Genomic DNA, 24,186 nt, shown 5'->3' on the forward strand with positions numbered 1-24,186 from the left:
TGGTTAATTATCATGCCCTGGGTTGCCAGCTCGGTGCTAAGGGAAATGTTATCTCTCTTTCCCTGTTCTTCACAAATTGGGAAATCATGGTAACCACAAAGAGCACTGAATTATGAAAGGTGTTTGGTAAAGTACTCTTGACCCTTTCTTCCTTTCTGCTTACCTGCATTCCATAGTGATGATTTTGGCTACTCATTTAATCAATCATTTAATCATGTTGGTCTTTGACACTGGAGGTGATGAGAGAGCAAGAGAAATGATCATGAAGAAATTACACTGTTAGTCTTAAAAGAGTGATAGGAAGAATACAAAGTCCTAAAAAAAGAAAAAGGCTTGAGGGCCTGACATCTCAGCATCCAGCTGCTCTCCTTTGGGACCCTTCTTTCGTTGTGCTAATGATTTTAGTGTCAACTCACTGAATCTAGTTTTTTTCTTTCATTTGTGATCTTTCTGTGAAAGTTTAAGGACAAGCCATCAGGCCGAAAGGATGAATTAATTCCTCTGGGTCTGTGACTATGAAACTTGTGGGATCCAGGTAATGACCAAGCTGAAAATTGCTTCAACTAGCATAGCAGGTAGAAGGCGATATAACTTTGAATTCTCTACTTGTTTCCGGAGATCACGCATCCGGGAGGTCTCCCTTGCATTTTCATGAGGCTGAGGGTATCTGTGAAGCTAGAAGTTTGCACAAGTCAAAGTTGCTGTCAGTCTTCTGTGGAGCTAAGGAATCAGTGTTGCCTTTTAGACATCCTGGTAGTCCCTTTTTGTAGCCGTCCGTAGCAAAGGCACAGGCACATGCCAGTCAAGCTGCCCACCTGGGCCTCCTCTGTAAGTGATTTTGAAATCTCGCCGCTCTGTGCATTTGCCTTTGGACAGAATTCAGCTTCTTCCTTTTTATTTGACACTTCAGATATTCCTATCTCAAACTTTCTCATAAATTTTTATTAGGGGAAAATTCTCTGGGGAGAGATATTTAAAGACAAAAATAAGGACCCAGGTGGCCTGCGGGCTCAAAGACTAGAGGAAGGTGCCACAGCCGTTGGGAGGGATGGGAACACTGGATCGGGGTGAGCTTCTGAAAGGAATGAAAATGGGCAAAATTGTGAGGGGGGATCTTCTGCCTGGTTCCCGTTTCTCTTTGACTTTATCATGATTAAAGCTGACTGCTGAAGACTTGAGTTTCTCTTGCTGCTGTTTGTTGTCAAATTTGAAAGGTGATGTTAATACTAGAGGAGGTTGAGCTGTGGTTTGGTCATGATGGGCTTGTTAGGGGTGCCTGTGCAGGTGGCAGCAGCAGCCTGTGAATTTCTTGACTGATGTGCATATTATACATTGGAAAAATCATTTGGCTTTGCAGTTAAAAATACATATCGTTGCCCTTTGAAGGAGGGTAATTTGGTAAGAGATGAATCCACTGGCATTACAGGCCAACCTGAGAAGTCAGAGGGACTGCGGGTGGCTGGACTCATCTCTTAACAGGAATTACAAATATTGTTGTAGCTATAGGCCTGACTCTGGCAGCACCGAATTCACGAACAGCCTGTTGACTGTAGGTCCAATCTCCTTCAAAACAAGTAGTCAAGTTCACAAACAGCATGATTTATTCAAATGCAACAATTACAAAGCACGTTTGGGTGTCAGTACAGGAAATTCTCTACTTCAGCGTGGGGTTCTTAGCTAGTGCCTAGTGTACAAATGCACAGTAATCACTTGCCCGAGAAATGGGAGAGGGCTCCCAACCTTGGGGAGTCTCCTCAGGAGATGTCCCGACCTGAGCGGAAGAGAAGGGGAATCAGCTGGTCGACCAATGCAGAAGTTACAATGGAGGTGGAGTCTTCCCTCCAACTTCTTGGCTCCTTAGTTCACCTTTTATTTCTCTCCTTATGTTTAGGTGGAGTTTGGGTGACTGTAGTCACTATTGTTATTGACTGGTGAACAGGTTTCTCGCTTTCATTTCAAGGTACAGTCAATAGAAAATCTAGAGTGCGTGCTCAGTGAGGAGCGGTCGTACCTCGGAGGCGGGTAGCTTTCAGGATGAAGGTGTGTGTTGGCCTTATAATGAGCAAAGTTCAAGCAAAATTCATGCAAAAGGAGTGATTTGCCACCCTTGCTGGCTCAGCACCGAACATCTTATTGTAGATTTCCCTTTGGGCAGCTACTGTGCAGCTCATCAGTGGCCCAGCACAGGGAGGACAACAGAGTTTGGCCGCAGTGTCTTCACTCCACCCTTCGTTACTCCTCTTTGCAGCTGCGAGGAGGGCAGATTGGGCTGCCCAGGGAACCATGGAGGAGCAGAGTCTGTGCAAACCAAGCATCCTGGAAGTGGCAACTGTGCATCACCCCCAGAAAGCTTCTGTAATGACAGAGCTTCTGTTAGGCCCTGGTTTTTCTCTAAATTCCCCTTTTTCAGGCAATTCTTACACGTGTGTGTGTATATATATATATACGTGTATATATATAGGTAGATAACTGGCATAGGATTGCATCTGTCCTTAGGTGTTAAGTTGCAGATACTGGCAGGGGAATAAATAAATAAATAAATATAAAAAAGAGAGATTTGGAGCCTTCAAAGGAACTCCAAAGTTTGAAAGATTAAGACCGAAGAGGAAAGTTCACCTGTAGGATATATGAGCCTCACTGGAATGAGCAGGTTCATCTGTCCTGTGCTTTGCTTTGCAAAACTGCTGTGAATGAACGGTAGCTGATGTCAATCTTTCAACAAGCCATTCCCAGCACGGTACAAGGTGATGTTACGTTTCCTTGTGAGAAAGGCCTGGCTTGAGTGGAAGTGGTTGGAGCTGAGGTTGCTCTTGCCCTTAAAGCATCTGGGAGGAGAGAGATGCAGGGACTGTAGGATGAAGAGGAAGGAGAAAGTGTGTGACCTTGCTGCTAGAAGGGCACTGCTTGGAGTGTCCAGCAGTGTTCAACTTACCTATCAATGACCTGGAAGATGGGGCAGAGAGCACCCTAGGCAAGTTTGCTGGTGATACAAAACTGGGGGCAGTCACTGATCCCTTTTAGAGGGTCCTCCACAGGCTGGAGAGATTGGCAGTAGCTGGAACCTGGGTAGTTCATGTTTATTTTAGCTAAATGTGAAAGGAATGAAAACGCACAAATGAATGTTGTCGTGAATGTAATTGGTTGTTGTCTTTTTCAGGAAATCTTTAAGCTGGAGAGCAACCTGGGAATTCCAAGACAAAAAAGAGCTATTTTGGCAACCCCAATTTTAATTCCAGAAAATCAAAGACCACCGTTCCCCAGATCTGTTGGCAAGGTAAGTCAACACTGAATAGGATCGAATTTTGATATTGAATAATTGATTCGTTTCTGTCAGGTTTTGCTATGCCTAGCATGCTGGTAGTAGTGATAAAGAGGATTTTTTTGTTTGTTTTTTTTTGTGTAGACAGATGAACATGACTTTGTATTCACGGGGGACTTTGCTAGCATATGCTGTGGTCAAAAGCACGAGTCAGAGCCCTGTGTTTTCCTGTGGCTGCTAACTTCAGTAGGCTGGTGCTGAAATCCAGGCCACGGGTGTTATGAGAATATCCCACTGCCACTGTGTGGAACATCTTGTTTTTTTTTTTTTTTTTTTTTTATTCTCAAGATCTAAAACAAATTTGTAAGGAAAAACGTTAGGATTCTTTACTTCTACCCAAAGATTAAGTAAGTCTGTGTAGAGGCTTTCATTTTTCTACTACATTATCTGCAAAGCTCTGACAAAGAGACAAAGGGTTTTTTCACTTCTGCAGGCACCCCTATACATGAGAGAGTCCTAATAATTTTGTATGCAAGCTATATATTTGAAAAGCAGTTATCTTTAAAGCTTATAAAAAAATTAAAATTATGTTTTAATTACCATTTGCTGTTTATATGGCCATTTAGGCATCAGAAGCTGTAATTACATGAATATATCCTGCACATGGGCAGTTTGAGGCAGAGACCCTACCTGTTGCTCTGATTTCCATGGGAATGTCGGTGCCGTAAGAGGCTCTGCAGCTGTGGGGTCAGTTTGTAATTTCTGCCGATGCAATCGCTAGAGCTAAACCCACAGCTCGAGGGCAGGATGTGACTCTACGATCAATGTGTAATTTAGCCAGCTGGCATCTAATCAGCTAGGTAAATGATTAGGAAATGGTTGACTCTTTTCAGGAAAAACAGAGAATAATTCCCTGAAAAAATTCTTTTCTCATCTTTCCTCCCCTACTGTTTATACTGATAACATACTTTGCTGTTAGTTTTGCCATCTTTCCAAGTACGTGTCCTGTGTGGTAGTGTAAAATATGTCATTCTCAAATGAATTCTTTTCAATTTCAGTGTTTGAGAGTTACTGATCAATAACCTAGGAACTGTTTTTAGATAATATGTTAGTGATAAGCAGTTGATTTTTAAGACTTCTGTGCACAAGTCTAAAGCAGTGTGAGAAACAGAAAAGCTGCTTTTACACAGATCTGTGGTACCTACCTTTTTTCTTATTATTATGTACTATCCTTTCTCCCTATAGCTGCTGCCTGTGAACAAAGACTTGCAATTTGTTAGTTCTCAGATACTCTGAGTTGTTCTCTGGAATGTCTTCATTAAATATATTTATTGGAGGTTTAAGATGCCAGTCCTGGCAGTTGAGGTTCTCTAAACTTGAGATGATTCTGGTCCTATTAGTACTTAAATGTTTTCCTGACACCTTGTCATCTTGATTTGTTCTCATTCTTGAAATGCTAGTCTTGCAGCAGGGCACACTAGATGATGTGCAAATGCAGAAGTATAAAAGCACCAGAATTAGTAAAGTCCTAACACACTTATTTAAAAACAATGCTTAAACTATAGGAGCTGCAAATGATCAGTGACTTCAAATATTCAGAGCCATCATCTATTTAAAAATACTTTAAATGTAGATTTTTTTTAACTTTTATCTACTTTAGGTATCCAGGTATGTGTGTTTTGACTACTGTCTATTGAAAAAAGTAGATACTATATATACATATTTTATTTTGATAACCGTGTATTTTTATATCTCTGCTTCTATTGGAAAACTCTCAAAGGGCAAGTGAAGAGCAAAAAATAAAAGCAGAAATGTACAGTTGGGGTTTAATAAAAATGTAATATTGAACACTATTGAAGTTGCTCCCTGGAAGGATGAACTCAGTCGATAGTGTTATCGTGAAGCACAGTGAGGACATCAGAGCAGGAAAAACGGATTTTTTCTAACACTGCACAGTCATTTTCAGACTGATTCCTTCTTTAGAAAGTTGCTTTCTACTGGGACTTGTCTGAGAACGTATCAAAAGAGGGTTTGTCAAAGAAAGGAGGGAAGACCTTCTTTGATAGAGAAGCCGCCTTCTCCGTGATGGTCATCGTGTCACTGCTGTGGCACCGGGCACCCAGATGGGACTGAGGACGTGTCTCCCATGGGAGCCAATCCCATGTCCCGAGGTGTCCCCACGCTGCCAGGGCTGGTCTAGCTCAAGCTGATGCTCAATTGTATCGTGGTACTGATGGTTTGTATTGTGAGGCCAAGGAAGAGCCCGGGTCCAGGCATTTATTGGCATATTCTCAACTAACGCAACATTCTGGCTGCTCCATTAGCACATACTGAATTTGTATTGAGCATTTCCGTGTTTCCATTGCAAGAAAATAATACATAAACCCAACTTCTAAAACTCTGCTTAGCATATTTCAAAATTTATGTGTCTTTAACCATGTAAGAAGCAGTTTTAGAAGTTCAGAGGCTCTTTATAGTTCTGTCATTACCAGCACTGTTACACTGGCTTGTCATCAAGCTCCCTGCTGTCCCTGTGTCCACGTGGGACAAGCCTGTAGAATATTGGATTCAGAATATCACTAGCAATACCTGGTCATTTTAATGTGTCAGGGTTGTTGCTCACTTAAATGTTAAAAGTGATTTTCTTGAAGCAACAAATTCTTCACCTGATACAACATATTAACAAAATCATTTAGGAACTAGGAATCAGGAATGCGCGTGTGGGGAAAAAATGTACACTTTGTCATTTATAGGAGAGCAGGGAAGAATAATTAATATTTTTCACAGTTAGGAAACAACCCTATAAAGAGAAAATTGAGGTTTGTAGAGTGCTTTATTCTCTAATGGTTGGTGGTATAAATCAGGGAGGAGATATTGCACTGGACAAGTGAAAAAAAAAATTGTTCTAATTAATTGCAGAAATTCCAGTTGGTGTTTAGCTTAACAAGGAAATGCACATGTAGAGGCTCTTTTCTGTGCTTTTACTGGCCTCTTAGCTTATCCACCTAGGAACAAGATTATTGCCTTGCCGTTTGCACGCCCTTGCTTAGGGTATCTCTTAATTAAATAACTATCATAGACGTGCTGTGCTTTGGAGTAGAGGAATCTCACCTTCTCGTAGGGTCTAAGCTTTGGCATATTACCCTTCATTCCTGAGAGAGGCCAGAGTGATTAAAATATTTTAATACGCTCTTGGTAACACAGGCCTTTGTGTCCAGATGGCCCAGGCCACAACAGTTGACTGTTATTGATGTGTTTTGCCTAGCTCTCGCTGGTATAGTACAGGGATATTATATTCAATTTTTAGTCTCTCTCCATATGTTACTCTTCCAGTTTATTTGTCCACATCAACTCAAATGAAGTACAAAGCAGTGGGATGCGGGATTACAGTGTAATTACAGTGATAGGTTATTTGTCAGTGCGCTATAGAGATGTAGCCTAAGACTAATTTAAGAGTGGTGTATCTGTGTATCAATTTGATTGTCTCTAGACATTTCGTAATGGAATTTTTTGAAGTTTAATCCTTATACCAATAAAAAGCTCAAAAAGCAGGAGGGCTATTGTGGAAAGATAGCCAACAAGTATCTTCTTCCAGGCATCCAGAGAGAAGGTCATCTGTGGAGTGTGTGAAGCATTTGCTGCACATTTTACTGGGAGGGTGATGAATTTATACAATGAATCCATGAATCCATCTGAATTTAAAGGAATGTCCTTCATAAGAATGAGTATTTTACTACTTATAGCTTGTAGCCTAAGATGTGGAAGCCAAGAATGACTTGATAAAAGTTGGCAAGACCAGCTAATCATCAGTGATGGCCAGAAAACAGGGAGAGAGACAGGAGAATTTTCAGCGCCTTTGTGCCGAAAGATGAAAAAGCAATTTTTAAAAATTTGTTTGTGTTGTTTCATTTTATGGTTTTGGTTTTTTTTTCAGTAAAGTATTGTTGCTTGGATGTTTGTGTTTTTTGAGAAGGAGGATGCTTGGGTCAGGTCTCAGGTATCAGCCTGGGTGTAGGTTTTCTCCTTTGATCATCTGGCTCGTGGGCAAGATGTCAAAGCTGTCAAAGGGCAAATAGATGGCAGGACTGACCTGAACAAAAGCTCCAGAAAAAGTGACTTATGCTCCCAAGCAGGCTAGAAATTTGTGATCAGTGGGGTTTTGTTTTGTTTTGTTGTGTTCCCCTGGTTGCCTCCTCCCTGACCTGTGCATGTAGACAAGGAGAAAATACAAATGGTCAGTTCATACAACACCTAAAAGAAAAAAAAATGAAGAAGAGAGGAAAACCGAAGATAACTGGATAGAAAAACTGCTGGAAGCTTATTATTTTTGAGTAGATATCTGATTTAGGCTATTTATATCTGATAAATTATATGCTTCGTGGAAAGGAATTGTTAAGTATTAAAGATGCAGCTGGAAAAAAGCCAAACTTCAGAAAAGTGTTTGAAAAGAAGTAACAAAAGTAAAGTAACAAGATAGAGATGATTATGATCCACCAATCTGAACACAACCTAGAGAGAAGACTAGATTAGAAGAGGATACGTGAAAGATAGCAGAGAACAAGATCCACAAAGGAGTGGATTTGTTTCACTGGAAAATGAGGCAGAAAACGCGGGAAAAGGAGAGAGAGATTTCCAAAAGAGAGATGGATAGGGAAAGGAGGTGGCTGAGGTTGGTGTCCAAGTCTGGAAGATAATGGTGGGTGCTGACAGAGAACAAAATGATATACAAAGCAGAAAAATATACCTAATTCAGCCAGAATGCCGATTCCTCTGCAAGGAGGGTGGAAGCCTGGTGAGATAACATTTAGGATGAAATACTTGAAAAATGGGGCCAATAGGGAGATGCTGAAATGTTTGGCTCCTGGGGAGCATTGCTGAGCAAGGACATTTTCCAATGAATGTTCCACTTGAGTACAAGGAGTTCTGCCTTTTTGGCGTCAAAGTTTGATGGCATATGAGAAAAGCACTCATTAAGGTGTGTGAAAGACATACATCTATCAAACTGCAGGAAAAGACGAATCTCTAGGCAAAGATCTATAAACAAGCAGCAAGCAATGAGTGGTGGGAAGATGTACAGAAAAAGGAAAATAAATTCTGTTGCTACTTTAGGCTATAAAAAAGTCTTAATAAAGTTATTTCTAATCCAGCTAGAAAAAAAAAAAAAGGTAGGAATTAGATAAAAATCTAATTATTTTTTTAAACAGAGTTTTCTCTAAAATTAGAAAAATGTATATTACTAATAAATTAAGATAGGGTAAAAATATATGTCTGAGCTCAGGTTGTTCAGCCTAACACATTAAAAGTTCTCTGTAAATCTAGCATGAGCGCAGTGATTTAAGCCAAAGGAAAATATTGGCACAATAACAAGTGGGTATAAATTTTGGCTGCAGATTAGAAGAAAAGTTTCAAGTCCCCTGAGAAGAGGAATTAATCTTCACTAGTCTTCCAGTATGAGTAAAGAGAAGGGAATACAGAGTCTGATAAATACCAGATCACAGTTGCATAACACGGCTGCTTCTGCTAGGGAAAGGACAGACACCATGAGGTTTCCTCCTGGTCTTGCGTTCTTGCAAATATGTGTGACCTCCCCTGCTGAGCTGGACTTGAACGGACCATAGGAGATGTCATTTGAACATCTGATTGGATTCCTGGCTCGCATGAAGGGATGGAGCATTTCTGACCTTTGTGGAAAAATATCAACCTACCTCGGTGATGAAAGTAATGAAATGAACAGCACTCCAGTAAATTAACAGGCTTTCAATGCAAGGACATGAATTATTAAACTATGGTATATTAATTTTCATTAAAGGATATGTATTTGATGTCCCAACAAACCATTAAGTGAAAACAGCACTTCAAATTTATCTAGTTTTCTGAAAGGGCTCTCTGCAAACTTCCCTTTTCTAAAATATTGATAGTCACATAAACAATTCCAACAGAATACATTTGTTCTCTTTAAGCTAACAGAATTTTAATGAAAAGACTTGTTAAAGTGCTCCTGTTTACTTAAGATATTTCAGAAGAATGAAATTCAGCAATGGATGCTTTGGAAAACTGGAAAATAATAACAATTTGCTGTCATTTTCCAGTGTTTGGTGTCATTAATAAGGATAAAATATATTTTTTAAACATTTAAGAAATGCTTTTTAACCTAGTTACCATGGTTACAAGTTTGTTGGAGATGCAGCAGTTCTATGGCAACGATAGAATTAAATTTTCTGCCCAATATTGAAATATCCAGTACCTAATTTCCCGCTTCATGATAAATCATGCTAATGACCTTAAGGAGAGCACCAAAGAGAAGAGATTTTATACTCTAAAGCTATTCAGCAAAGTATGCTACAGTTTTGCTGTTGTGTTGTTTATATTAACTTTGATTTCAGGAATTCATATCTTACTGTGTTGCAGATGAAGGTGGAGGGGAGAAAAAAAAATAGTTTTGGTCCTTGTCAGTAAATTCCCTATAAAATAACTGATGAAATAAAATCCTGACAACTAATTTTTCATTGACACAATAGTTAGAGTTTCATGTCAGTTTTAAGGAAAAAGTGTTTGAATAATTTTTAGATGCAACAATTACTTCATCTAATGATCCCCAATATCAGACTCTTTTCTCTGATATTTTTATAAATGGGTATATATTTTATAATAAATGGGTAATTATACTCAACTTTCCAAAGCAAAACAAAAAATGCCCTGAAAGGTCCAATTCCTTTCCAGCCTTCCTTGATCCAAATAAGCAGTCAGTGTTTTAAGAAGATAGCATTGCATAAAATCAATGTGGTGCATGTTTTTGCACCAAGTCTTACCAAGCATATTGTGAGCAAGGAGTGTGCAACAGTGGTTGTTAAATTGCCATTCTCTAGCTGGATTTTCCATTATTTTCATGAAACTGTGCTGATCTGTTTGCCAACTTTTATCTTTTTCATCTTCCAAGGTGCTTCTATATCTATCCTCAGCTACCCTTAATAATATATAAGTATATATAATATAAAAAATATAGTAATGTTATGTAGTAATATATTACTAGCAGAGAGACAAGACCTGTAGAATATTGAATTCAATGAAAAGAACAGGACCATGGAGCTTTTTTTTAAAATCAATAAAGTTATTTATTTGATAGCTCTGAATTGATACAGTTCGGATTTCTTACCTGAGTCATGTACAACCTTCATTGGATCAGATTTCTATTTGCTTTCAAGTCATTCCTCTGGTTTCATGTTAAGTCAGTCTTTAGCAAGAATATAGTATAATATAAAGCAATATCTAAACGGATGACATTTTAGAAAGAAAAATAACTTATTCTGCCAATTTACAAACTAAATACTGTCATGCTGTCACCCTGAGTACTTACTCTAATGAAAGACTTTATTAAAGTCATTTTTTGGACTGGCGACAATTTTGATGTTATTAGCTGTGACTTGTTAAAGCAGCATTAAGAAAAGATGGTTGGCAGAGTATTTCTAGAAGGAAAAATGATATGTATTATATATGGCTCATCTGTAAAGTTGAGTAAATAGCTGTCATTCAGGGAGCAATAGTCACTCGCTTCTTTCTGACAAACTGCAGGATCTCTTCAACAGTGACTAACGGGTTGTAACGCTTTTGTGTTTTTCTCTTAGTTTTATCATGCATGGAGGACTTTTCTTTCGCCCTGTATCATGCTGTAGAGATGGATAGGATGCATGTAAGAGAATGATGCTAAGCTCTATCAAGGCAGCTGTGTTTTAATTTAACGAACACTTTTCTTTTCCACAACTTTTGTTGCTCTTTCTAGCTACTCTCTAAAGGCATTTTTTTTTTCTTAAATCTTTCATAGTAATCACCTTTACCATTTAGTTTCCAACCCTATTTGTGAAATTCAGAAGCGGATTATGTCATTTGTAGTCAGTAGGAACAAGATGAGGTGGGCATCTTTGTGCCTTAAGTGTATAACGAGGCTTTAAGAATGTAATGAGGACATATTCTTTTTGCCTGAACTTATTTAAAGACCAGCTAGTGTCTTTTATCATCATTAACTATATGTCATTTTGAAGTCAATGTTGCTCTGCTCTTTTGACCTATTTTTCATTCAGGGTCAAGCGCATAAAAAGTAAGAATTATTTCATTGTAATTGGTGATCTATTGTTGAACTAAGATGTTCAAATATGGAAATCTTCACTTTCCTTTTGCCCTTCTTTTGAAAAGAGCATTTCAGACTGACCTTTTTTATTTTTCTTTAAGCAGACAAAAAAAAAAAAGTCAAAATCACTTCTTTCCGTTGAAACATTGTTTAAGCAAAGGCACATAAAAATTCGTCAAATGTACTGGTAGATTAATCTGCTTTCCAGTGTGCTCTAATTATATTAGGAAGATCATTGACTTTTAGCTGGCTATCATATTCCTTGTATTGTAAGATTTTGTGAAGCCATACAATTACATATTTGGAATTTTAATACCTGAATCAGAAGTGCATACTAACAAACATGTACATGCATATGCAGATTGTTAGGTACTTTCTTCTTGGTCAATAATCTTGGCTTCATATATGCTGTTTTGCCTGTCTTAACCTGCATGATGCTGCTGTGAACATAGATTGCTTCAATTGGAAAGTACCAATTTCATTTGTCCTTGCGTCAGCAAGCACCGATTGCACTGTTGTTCCTCTGCATCTCCTTGTTCTCTTGACATATCACTCTGCCTCAAATTTCTGAAGAACAGGTGAACAATATGGAATGAATATTTAAATCAATCCTATTTAGGAAGTGAAATAACCATTAAAATATTTGCACAATTTTGCTAACACATTATTTCAGTGATTTTAGTTTGAGTTGCAGTTTAACCTGAGATGTAACAGACCGAAAGCTTGTCCTTATCACAGAGCGCTTCCATAGAGCATCAGTCTAATTTGTTAAGCACACGTTAAAGTACTTTAATATGTGACTGTGCAATGATGTCTGACCTGAAGTGCCTTGAAGCCCACAGAAATTCTCCCAGCAAAGTGGGAAAGGATTTTTATTCGTGTCTACTTTCTTGGGAGATTTTAGTGGGGAGAAAGGGAAGGTTAAAGAAAGCATGAGCTAACTTGAGTGTGTATGTATCAGGCTTTACTTTAACAATTTTCCATGCAAATATAAAGGAATAAAATAAGGAAATAGGCTTTTCATCTAAGTTCAAATTTATCTATTTCTACTGTGCAATAAGTATCTTTGCACTGCTTCAGCAAGGTTTTCTTTTCATTTCTGTAACACATGCAAGAAACTTAAGCTTACATTTTCAGATGAGCTTGCTGGAGATGGGAATGGATTTTGATAATAAAAATCTGTACAACAATGAAGTCCAGAAATTGAAAGTACTAGTGATCCCTGTAATGCAATAACATATGTTTTAATATATTTTTACTTATTAGAATTGCAAAAAGAGGAAATGTGGATGTAGCTAACTGTGGATAGAACTTGAATTCAATAGCTGTATTAATTTAACAGAAATTCATGTCCAAACCTGGCTTGCAATATAATGCAAGTTGTTTCGTGAACAAGGGAAGCAATGAAGGATGCTTTCCTACAAATATTCATTTCCTGCAATAACCCAGGTTCTCTGATCCATATTTAATATCTCCTGTACTGTGTTGCAAGATGATCCCACAGTACCCCCAGCACTGCTGGTGTTACTTTCTGATTTTTATAGTTTGAAGATGGAATCTTATCCTGGAGCTGCAGATATCCTGACTGGGCAGCAAATGTGCATGTGCAAAATGGAAGCTCTATCCGTTTTCTATCTTTGCAGGCATTAGTTATGTCTTTTTCCTTTATGTGGTCATAGTTTTCCTTAAAATGTTGGGAACTTTCTAGCTTGGAAATATTTTGTCCAGTTTAGTTGAAACTTGCCAATATGTTTAAAAGGGATCAGAGAGGGCTTGCAGAAGAGATGGCCTAATCACCAAAATGCTATTTTTTTTAGGAGACCAGATTCTAAAAAGCATGTGTTTAGCATGAGCCATTCCTCAACAGATTCTTTTCTACTTGGCAAACAAAACACTTAAATGTTGCTAATGAAGCAATTGTTCTGGATGGGGTTGGATTAATCGGGGGTATTCAAAGAGCAATTTCAGCAGTGGGGAACTCGCTGATTATGTAAAGGAAAAACTAAAGATCTATGAATTTTATCACCAACAAAAATTAATGAACAATGCAGAGTGGGCTCAAATTGTGTAATTTGTGTAAACAGCAAAACGTGATAAATCAACTTCATCCATTATTACTCTGCTGTTGGTCTTTCTAATGTGAATTTGCTAAGGGTCACTGCAACATGAAAATTAATTTGAATTAATGGAATCTATTAGCATGTGGATTTTTTGGGGAAAAAAAGCATATAATGATATTAGTGATTTAAAATTTATTTTCCTTTCGGGATCTTAGACTAATTATTATGAAATAAATGATCTTAAAGGAAAAAAAGCATGAAATCATGATCCACGCATTCAACAATAATTTGAAAAAAAAGTTAGTTTCTAATGAGAAATCTTAAGAACTAGGCAAAACGATTCATTTATGTTACGATTGATGAAGAATACTCTGTAAGACTAGAAAATTGATTTTTTTTCTTACATCATGTTCTGTTGCACAGAAGTTTCACATGGAAGGTTTTGCCAATGAATTTTTTTTAAGGATATATTTGTGATTGTGATTTGTGATGTTTAACACTGTAAAAAATGATCTGGAAAAGGCAACAAGCCGTGAGGTGACAAATTTTCCAGATCATACAAAAGAATTCATGAGAATGACAAGTCGTGCAGAGATTAGAGTATTGTGGAGGGATTTACCAGTCCTGAGTGGCAGAGTTTGTCGATAACTGCAGATTAAGCATATATAAAGCTCAGGAGAAATTTCGGGATTGCTGTAGATTGGTCTTTGAAAATGTCAGTTCAGTCCTTAACAGTGACCAGAGGAAAAATAGAAAGATGAATATTGTGTTCCTGTCACAGTGCCTTAAAAAGGATGCAATAGACTTAGAAAAGCTTCAGAGAAGGCCAAAGGAGATAATGGAAGGTAAGAAATGGAGAGATTAAATAGAGGAGGAGTCTTCAGGTTGGAAAAGGAACAACTGGAGCTGGCGTGGGCTGGAGCTTTTGTTCTGCAAAGCACCACTTTTCTGTTGTGCAAACGTACCTGGAAAGCAGATGGAGAGGGTAAGGCATCTGTGCATTATTTATCTTAATATATTGATTTGTGACAGAGTCATTCTGTGTTTCAGAAACACATGGGCACCGTTAGAAATAAGCTATTTCTGAAGGCAGCGAGATCTGGTCACAAAGGCCCGTGTTTCTCGAGGTTCCTGGTCTCCCTCAGCACGAAGGTCCATTGTCTCCAGCCAGGCCCTGGAGTCAGGCAGGTTTTTCCAGTGACATTTAGGAGCGTTTGGGCATCTCCAGCCATCCTATAAGATAGGCATCCTCTAAATACCACAGTGCACTAGCCAGGATTTTACCAGGGTATGGTAGAGAGATGTGACAAAGGCAGTGCTTTAAAATATTTCTGTTTCCTTGTTTTGAGAGAAAACATGACAATATCGTAATGAGGTGACGGATCATCAGGCTTACAGCTGTAATGTGAATATATCTGCCTTGTCTTCGCTGCGTGGTTTGCGGGTTTTATAGGTTTAAATTTTTGAATACACCATGTCAACCCTAAATTTACTAAATTTACTGACCAGCAGTCGGTAGTAAATTCAGATAAAGGCTGATATACTGAATTGTCAATGTAAAATTTTCAGGACATGCCAAGATGAAAGATCTGCAGGAGAAATCCTAACTGACAAGAGGTCTGTTTTCTTGCCCATTGATTTCTCTGGCTGAAATTGAAATGAATGATTTGTAATTGAAAAAGCAAACAAACAAACAAAAATCCCTTCACTGTTCTTCCTAAATGTCAGTTTTGAGACCTATTGTGCTGTCCATGTTATCTGATAATCTGTTAGGACTCTTTTAGGTTCCTTCTGTATTTGAAACACAATGAACATATCTGTAGAAACATAGGTAATAAAATTAGCGGATCTTGTTACATATTTTTTAGGCCCATGATGTATTCCATTATAAATGCTTCCAAAAAATAGGTAGAGTTATGCAGTTACTGATACCATTAAATCTTTCATTTGTTCATTTATTTATTTAACTTTATTTGAGAATCTCAGTTTTATGCCTGCAAGTTCATTTTTTGGTAAAATTTAACAAAACAATCTGACTCTGGGGAAACTCATGTGCTTCATTAAGGATTGTTTTACCTCAGTGCTGATCTGCTACAAATTATTATTTGTTTCTTAGACTTATATTTCCTTAAATTTTAAAAAAGAGACTTTTCAAAAGTATGCTTAAAGGATGTCTCTGTGAAACTCATCAGTATGCACTTTAGCAAATTATTCAGAGAAGCTCTAAATATTTTGATTTTACTTTTATTTCAGGCTTATTCTAAATAAGTCCACTTATTTTTCATCTGCAAGTGCAGCACAAATGTTACTACATTGAGTAGATAGCAGGATTAAAACTATATTATATATAACATATTTTATATTTATTGTTATTAATATTTTGGTCATTTTATAACCACAGCTTAAATGAGTGAGAAAATCTATTAGATAAGAAATAGTGATTGACCCTTCTGTTAATTGGAAAATTTATAAATAGAGGAATAATTAAATGATATGAGGTGATCAAGTGCAGATAATACTATGTGATAAAAAGGTGTTGAGTTGAAGAAATGCCTATGAAGCCTGAGTATATTTTTGATTTACAGCTATATAATCGAAGTTCAATATGGCCGTAGATCATTATGGATTATCGTTTAATAATGTTGATCAGTGTCAAGAAAAAAAAAAAACAGTATGGAATGAAAATAGCCTTCTAGTTAAACTGTGTTTTCCTTTTATGTGTAGATTCTCTTTTCTCTGTATCAGCACTGAGCTAGTGTTTGGTTATGGCTGTAAATACAAGACTTCATTATTGGCCATGTTTTGCACAAGATACAAAACCAAGACCTATAATAGTTGTGGCTAATTCTAAATCTTGACAATTAATAGTTGGTTTCTAATGATGTGGTTGTTAAATTAATTTGTTAAAAATTAAATATTGATAAATCCTGTGTTTTTGTGGGTTGATTTTTAACTAGCAAATTTATGAAATGTAGTGGAACTTTAAAAAGAAAGGCTTGATCTATTTCTATTCTCCGGAATTTTTGTTTCTTGCCTTCAGGCAAATACAGGACAAAATCCAACCTTTCATTATAGGACCTTGCGTATATTTGCCCTGCAGTCCTTTCCTCTAAAAAGCAATTTTACTACAACTTCAGGAATAGAATTTCTGTTCTCTGCATTACATGATTTTTCCTTGAATGCTAGTATTTTGATTGTTAATAGCAGGTGATGAGAGTCTAAAAATATAACTGTTGCATTAATAGATTATGATAGAATTTTTTTTTTATTATTTCTAGACCTTGATATTGTGAAATACTGTCTTTTCTGAAGGCATATTTGTTATGAAAAGACATAAGCTATGTATTGGCGAACTGGGTTTCACAAAAGATCGAAAAACTCATTCGTATATGAGATAAAAACAGAGATAAGTGACCAAGAAAAATGTTTCTGAAGCTGATGAAAGAGCTGAATCGTATTTTTATGGTGATGTATGTGACTTTAGCAGCACCTGTTAGATTGCTTAGAAACTTATTTTCTGAAAAGAATATAGTATAGATAGAATATTACTTCTTTCAACCTAGAATTTCACATAAAGTTCATCCTGTATTTTGGGAACGTTTCTTGGAGCATTTATAGTTTAAAACTCTTTCCAATATTGGTTAAAACACCCGAAGACTACCAGAGGTACTCTTTGAGCAAAAGTCTTTTACTAAGTCTTGGTGTGGTAAACTACTTATTTTTTGTGTTATAGTCTTTGCCAGGGTAGGCAACACAATGAGAATTGTAGCTTGCTATTATTTTGTAGTGTTTTTTTTTGGTTCGTTACATTACTGTTATACAGTAGCTTTGTTGTAGTATAGGTTGAGAAAACCACACAGATCTTGACTATAATAGGTTTTTAGAAACTTTAATAAGTAACAAGAAAGATGTTTTACATGAACTTCCGTAATGAAAGATATTATATAACAGTTTAAATACAAATAAATTAATCACTCAACCAAATTAGCATTCTGTGTTTCATTAGAATCTCAATTTGTGCAAGATGTGTGTGGTCTGGATTATGTATTATTTATTCTCAAACAGATGTCGATAAATCTTGTTTATAATCTCATAATTAATTGCCTGTTAGAGCTAAAAGCAAGCAGTTGTCTTTCCAACATCCTTAAAATCATCTCCATGGTTTGGGATGATTTCTTGAAAAGCATTTTTTGAAATGCCCAGAGTTTTCTTTCAAAGTTGATTATTAATTAATTGTTAATTAATTGTTAGTTAATGCAGCTTAATGTTTCTTTGGCATTAGAGTGAGTCAGTTATGGTTGGGATGTTTAAGAAACTATTTGCTAAGTAGTTTATTGTAATAGCTATCAGGATGTTAAAAAGTGGCAATTCTGTATATTGTATTTCCTGCTACACAAACCTGGGCATCTTCTACAGTCCAAAACCTCTAAGAACCTGAGATATCTACTGCTGCTGCTTTGTGCTTTATTTCCCTGGTAAACCATTTGATCCAACAGACTGCAAGTTTCGATAGGCAGTTTGGATTAGTAAAGTAATGATTGGTATCACTCCCAGTGAATCAATGCAATGAATTTAACTTGTATCTGCAAGTGTTTAGGTGTCTCCTGCTTCCCTTGCCAACTGTCATCGATTCAAGGGAAATGGCTGAAAGCACATTAATGCTTGCACATGGGTTAAACTATATCCATATTATGTAACGTGCCAATTTTGTGCACACATGGTGACACATTTATGCATACATACTTATATATCTGTGTCAATAGCAGGAAAGGAGAAAACAAGATGCTTTCACTGGGAATGAAGGCAACTTTTGGCTTGTTGAGTCAGAAAATGTAGATGTTACGCAGAATTAGTTCTTATGGTTCGGAGAAGGTAATGGTAACATTTCCTAAATGAATTATCAAAGTACCCCAGACTGTGGGATTTTAGAATTTTGCAGTAGCTTTCAAAACTACATTTCCAAATATTTTGTTTTATATTAGAACCAGTCAGATGTTTGAAGATAGTTACAGCCTTCTTTCAAGTACATAGCAAGATTTATCTTTGTTGTTTACCACTTTTGTTACGCATTAGGTCTCCAAACACAACTGAAATAGTGAGAGCCTGGCAGACAAAAGTTATGGGAAAACTTCTGTTGATTCTAATAACTGGGCTCTGAGGATGGTTAAGGTGCATCATGTAACATCGAATGGAAAGTTTGTTGAAACTAACTTTAAAATGTATTGCAATAATAAAAAGAAGATAAAGGAAAAGACAGAGGTAGGAAAAAAAAAAGATGGAATTTTCAGGGTTGTATGTTTTTTTAACTTTTTACATGCCTTTTACAGCTTTTAAGACTTCCTTATTGTTTTCCTGTCTGTAAATGCAGCAAAAATAGCTCCTGTTTGCCTGTTTGTTGAAGCATTTAATTTCCTAACTAGTCAACTTAGAGATGTCTGATAAAAACTGAGTGTCAGGTGCTTTTGTTGCCTGGGTTAATTCAAGAGTCTCAGAGAGGCCTTTGACAATTTGGATGGGATGTTGGGCCCAGCTATATGCATGCTTATTCATTGCACTTTTTCAGTTTTATTTTAGAATTGTATTTTTTTGCTTGTAGAGGCTTACTTGCCTCCTTGTTTAAGTCTTTTGGGATTTGAGAATGTCATTTTTGCAGAGCCGTAGCACAAGGGCAGGTTATTTAGGTAAAGTAGGGTTTTGGGCATATCTGATTCCTTATAGAGTTACTCTGCTGGCTTGTTGATAGGCAACTGTTCACAGTAAATAGCTATTTTATTTTTTTTTAATTAGTACAAGAATCTTATCCTTCTATTCGACTACCATGCTGGGCAATGCACTGTATCCATCATATATATTATTGCAGCTAAATTGTTGCATGAATCTAGAGATCTTCCAGCTTTTAGAAATTTAAAATTCAAATTTAGAAGATATGTTCTCCATTTTGAAAATGATTGGTTTGGAAATCATGTATTCTTTGTAGATAATTTTATCTTGATTGATTGCGTAATCCCCAGCAGGATTGCATGAAGAGCATGATAAAGAAAAATGTAGGACTTGCATTGCAGTGATCATAAAGTCACCTGAAAGCTTCTTGAGAGACTTGTAAATAATTGTCACTTCATTGACATGTTTCCATGTCGGAATCTGTAGTTTCATACATTGCATTTCTACTTCTAGCAGGACTAGAGCATTGAACCAGGTTACAAGTGGCCTTTTTAAACTGTGAAAGTGAAAATCCAAGATAGCAATAGTTTTTTTAACTATAAAATTGCTTTGTGATACATATTGTGAGCCTGTCTTTGAGCAAAATGGGAGAAGGGAATGAGGAGGAGGAAAAGAACAAATTGTTTATTGACCTGAGGAATTAATTACCCTGGACATATTGTGCAAATGGTGATAGGGAGACTGAAGACACGTCTCATGGTACTTTGTTAGTGAGGCTTTCACTGGCAAAACAATTTATTTCAGAGCGTTAGTGCTGGGTGTATTAAAAATCTGAAACTTTGCTAAAAGAGGTGAAGTCAATTATGGAACTGCTAACAAAACTACTTTCCACTAGCATTTTACTATTAAAATTAGGCTAGTAAGAAATGGCATCATTAAAACTCTTATCAGACCCCATCTGGAAGGTAACAATTAAAGAAAGCTGGAGTGTCCTTTGGAAACATTTTGATTTGAAGGTCCTGGAAAAGGAGATGCCAACCAGATGCTGGTTCTGGTTCCCTGACCGTAGTGAGTGTGCTCCCTGCAAGGCTGTTGGAAGAACGTGGGATTTCAGCAGCTGCTGGTCCATTTGCTGGTGGAACATGATGCTCTTTGCTGTGTTTTGTGGAGGTCTCAGCCCTGTGCAAGTGCCCTCTGGCTGGAAAATCATGCCTGCTTGCAGCAAACCAGCTAACCTTCATGGAGCAAAGAAATCCCAATATAAGGCTCGCTGTCATTAAGAGCTCTCATTAAGGCTAGCTGTGCAGTGGTAACAATTTCACCCCACCACTTTCCCCTTCACTTGCTAAAGAGAATTCAGTGTGGGACGTAGCACAGTTGGTAGCATCTCTGCAAGTGAATGAGACACAAAGGTGAGGAAATGAAAAACAGCATGTGGGAAGAGAATGGGAATTGAAAAGCACAAAATAAGAGAGCCAAAAACCGTCCTGAAAATGAAATATTTGTGCATCCACCTGTCCAGGGAGCAGAAGGAGGTCTGTGGTGGTAGGAACGGGTTGGATCTCGATGGTGATGCTCTGAGGGCACTTGGAACCAGGCATGGGGCTGCATGGTGCCTGAGCTGTGTGGACGATGGCACACAACAAATTTAAGACATTTTTAATGACTTAGCTTAAATCCTCCGTTTGACCTCAAGTCAGGCTGGGTGTTACACCAAGTGTGAGTAGGATTGTTACTCTAATTACATACATTATCAGCTGTCATAATAGATGAGTCAGGATGGAGTTCAAGAGTGTCTTTATGTGGTCAAAATGAGGAGGACAAATCTGCCAATGCTTCCCTCTGCCACCCTCATGTTCACTCCTCATTTTACCCCTGTCGTAGTTATATAGTCACACGTCTCTGGGTTTCCAATAAATTACCTTTTCTCCGTCTTTTTTAGTGTTATAATTAGAATACATTAGAAGAAAATCAAAAGTAGAGAGCACTAGGTATAACTTTTTGTTGGAGTACTGAAGTTAGGAGCATATAGGTTGTTAACTTCAAGGGACAAAGTCAGAAGAGACATGTTCAATATTCAGTAGTTTAAGGAAGTTTTCTGCCTCCAGGTTTCTAGTAAGTTGTTGCTATTTACCAGTTGTTTTGTGGCAACTGTTAGTCATTTTTAACATGAAGTGAGTTGTACCCAATGGTCTGAATTTGCAGAGTTTAGAAAACGTAAACTAAAAGCCTTTGTTTACAGCATAAGGAATCATGGAATATTGACGATAATAAAAGTATTAAGTGCTTTATCAGATTAAAATGATTAAAGTTTTAAATGTCTGAGATATCTGTCAAATATAGCTTCGGCTTCTCCTTGACAGAAGTGCCAGCATCTGCTGAGACGCAGACCTGTGACCTCTAGATAAGTTTCTATACACAGAAAAATATTTATCTTCCTCCTATGACCTTCCATGCACAAGGCATGAGCCATGGATTTGTTTCCTAGGGAACTAGTGACTGAGAAAAATCTATAATTAGATCTGTGGGTTGTATGCTACAAATGGGAATTGGGTGCTAAGCAGGTCCTTAAAAGCATCTAGAAGTATTTCATTGACTTCATAAAATGAAGCTTTTTTTTTTTTTAAAAAAAAGCTTTCATTATAATATTTTTTAAAAATCTTAAAATATTTTAAATGCTTTTGATAGAATATTTGCTATATCCCTATGTTTGTCTTATTTACAAAATATTGTCAAAAGTCACGATTTGGCAGGTTGTTAAAGCAAAATAGAATTAGACACCATCTTTCAATAAATATCTTTAAATTAAAATTTTAATTTCCAAGAGTAGTTTGAGTTGACTTATTCTCACAGGCTCCATTTTTGTCTCATTTTACTATTTCTGTTTGGTTCTTCAGGTTGGCTTTGCAGCCCCTGTTTCTTATTCCACAGTTCCAGTTACTCCACCTGGCTGGAAGTTCCCGCTTAATTCGGACCTTGATTTCTTTCTTTGCTGCATGCATGCATCCAAAAATAACACTTGTAGCCAAGTCCCATGGGCAGTAATTGTAGCTGCAGGGACAGGAAGCGACTCCGGTTTTCCTTACACTCCCCAGGCAGCCCAGGGCAGACTTCCCCAGACCTTCTCAGCAGGGTTTTGGCCTGGGCATGATGCAGCCCTGATCTTGCAGCCTTATGGATGCTGCAGAGATGGCCTGAGGTGAAGAATGAAGAGTTTGCTCTTGTTGAGAATAGACAGTTCTGTGAAGTACCTGGAAAACAATACTGTAAACCTGTTCTTTTTTTCATGCACTCTTGTAAAATTTTAATTCCGTGCATGGTGGCAGCATAGTGTGTATTTTATGCCGTGTCCTGGATCTTTGCAATTAGAAAACCATTAAATACCGTCTCTTCATTTTTTTGCCTATTTAGGTCACAATTAGAGGTTTGTAATAAAAAACCTCCATAAATCCCCTCCAAATCTTTTTATTTTCTAAAGAGCTTCCTTTGAGATTTTCTTCATTTATTATTAATCATCAATCGGAGTCAGGTTTTTCCTAACGACTAGTACAGCGTTGGAGCTACTCCAGCTGGCTGTCACTCAAAGAACGGTGGTCCTCAAATTGATTCAGCTAACGGGGTTTGCTGTGAGCTAGTAACTTAAGCAGCAATCAAATTGTCTTGATTAAATGGCTTTTGAAAGGCTCAATTGGCCAGTGAAATATCCAGGCCTTCTGTGACAAAAAAAGTAGTTTTAGGTGTTTTTCCTTTGACATTAGAAAAGCCATTTGTAAACTCCGTTATCAGTATAAGGACCTTGTTGGGTACCGACATGCGAGTCTGCACATACGTATCTGAAATCAGCTATTTCTTAGGGAAAAGAGTAGTGAAAATTATTTCTAATGAATCTTCTTGCTGTTTATAAATGAAGAGCTAAACAAAGTTGAAAGATTACCTGCTGAAAAGGATAATGTGCATCTTTGTGTATTCACAGAATTGCTCCCTGAGAAGAAATGCTTGCTTCTAGCAAGGGACACACCTGTGTGTCATACTAAAAAAATTGCTGTAAAGGTTTTAAACAGCTACACAGACACCAAAAGCCATTATGTTAGACTCTACTCTTGGCTTAGCATCAAATGTGTTATTTGGGTTGAATATTCTAAAAATACTGAAATACTTTTCTGGGTAATTTAATTAGCCTTGTTAAATTTCAGATTTGCTTCTTTGCTTTAGCATAACAGCAGCACAGTAATGAAACAGAGGTTGGTGTAATAACCCCTATACCAAGCACAGGCCCAGCTCACAAGATTTTTAAACCTACCATCTGTATTTTAAACATAGCAATTTTTTTTACCTTACTGTATCTTAAATTGCCAATCTGATACCTGATAAGATTATTTCTGGTGTTCTGTTTGCTTTGCTCCATGCTAGGAATGTTTACACAGTTTTCAACCCCCAGTAAGTCTTGCACACAAGCATCAAAATTATCATTTAAGTACATTTAATGTACACTAAATTTCATAAATTTCACCTTCCAGAAAGGTCTTCATGGCAAAGCTCATAAGATTAAAAAAGCCCAAATATCAATTTGAGAATATGAGCGTATTACTTTTCATTTTCACAATTTATTTTACTTTTAACTTCTTTCATGCCCATGTTATATTTGATACTGCTATTTATAAAAGCTCCCACATTCAAAGTGTTTGTACACCGAGCACTAAGTCCTTGAGAAGGAAACAGCTCTTGAAAAGCCTTCAGCTTCTTCCAGTGTTTAAATGTGCATTGTTGTGCTGATAATACCATGTGTTCTTGCTTGAGGAACTTTTGCCTGTAATTTATGGATTTCTGTAGTCCACAGTGGAGTCCAAGAGAAGTAATATAAAAAATGCAAATAAGAAATAATGAGTCATCTTGTAATAAGAGTTCTGCCCAGTAGATGCTGCCTTTTTGAAGTGCTCTTTAAAGCATGAACAGCAGAACACTTTCCAGTCGAGTTTCTGCCAGTTAAAAATGACCCTTGGGGCTGTGACATTGAGTAGAGGCAAAGAATCTGATTAAATTTGGACAGGAAATAGATTTAAAAGTTAAAATAACTGATTTATGGT

The 24,186-nt window shown here is 37.1% G+C and overlaps 1 protein-coding gene across 2 annotated transcripts in view; it reads left to right on the forward strand.

Annotated features, from left to right (window-relative positions):
- Positions 1–24,186, forward strand: part of CDH13 (cadherin 13) — a 407,362-nt gene that overhangs the window by 164,641 nt on the left and 218,535 nt on the right. For both annotated transcript variants that reach the window (XM_088529059.1, XM_088529058.1), the window contains exon 4: positions 3,158–3,274. In XM_088529059.1, coding sequence (XP_088385185.1) covers positions 3,158–3,274 — 117 coding nt within the window. The remainder of the gene's footprint in view (positions 1–3,157; positions 3,275–24,186) is intronic.

Source organism: Tinamus guttatus, unplaced genomic scaffold, assembly GCF_059628265.1.
Source record: "Tinamus guttatus ecotype Peru unplaced genomic scaffold, ASM5962826v1 Tinamus_guttatus_pri_ptg000323l, whole genome shotgun sequence".
In the NCBI taxonomy this organism is placed as follows: Eukaryota; Metazoa; Chordata; class Aves; order Tinamiformes; family Tinamidae; genus Tinamus; species Tinamus guttatus.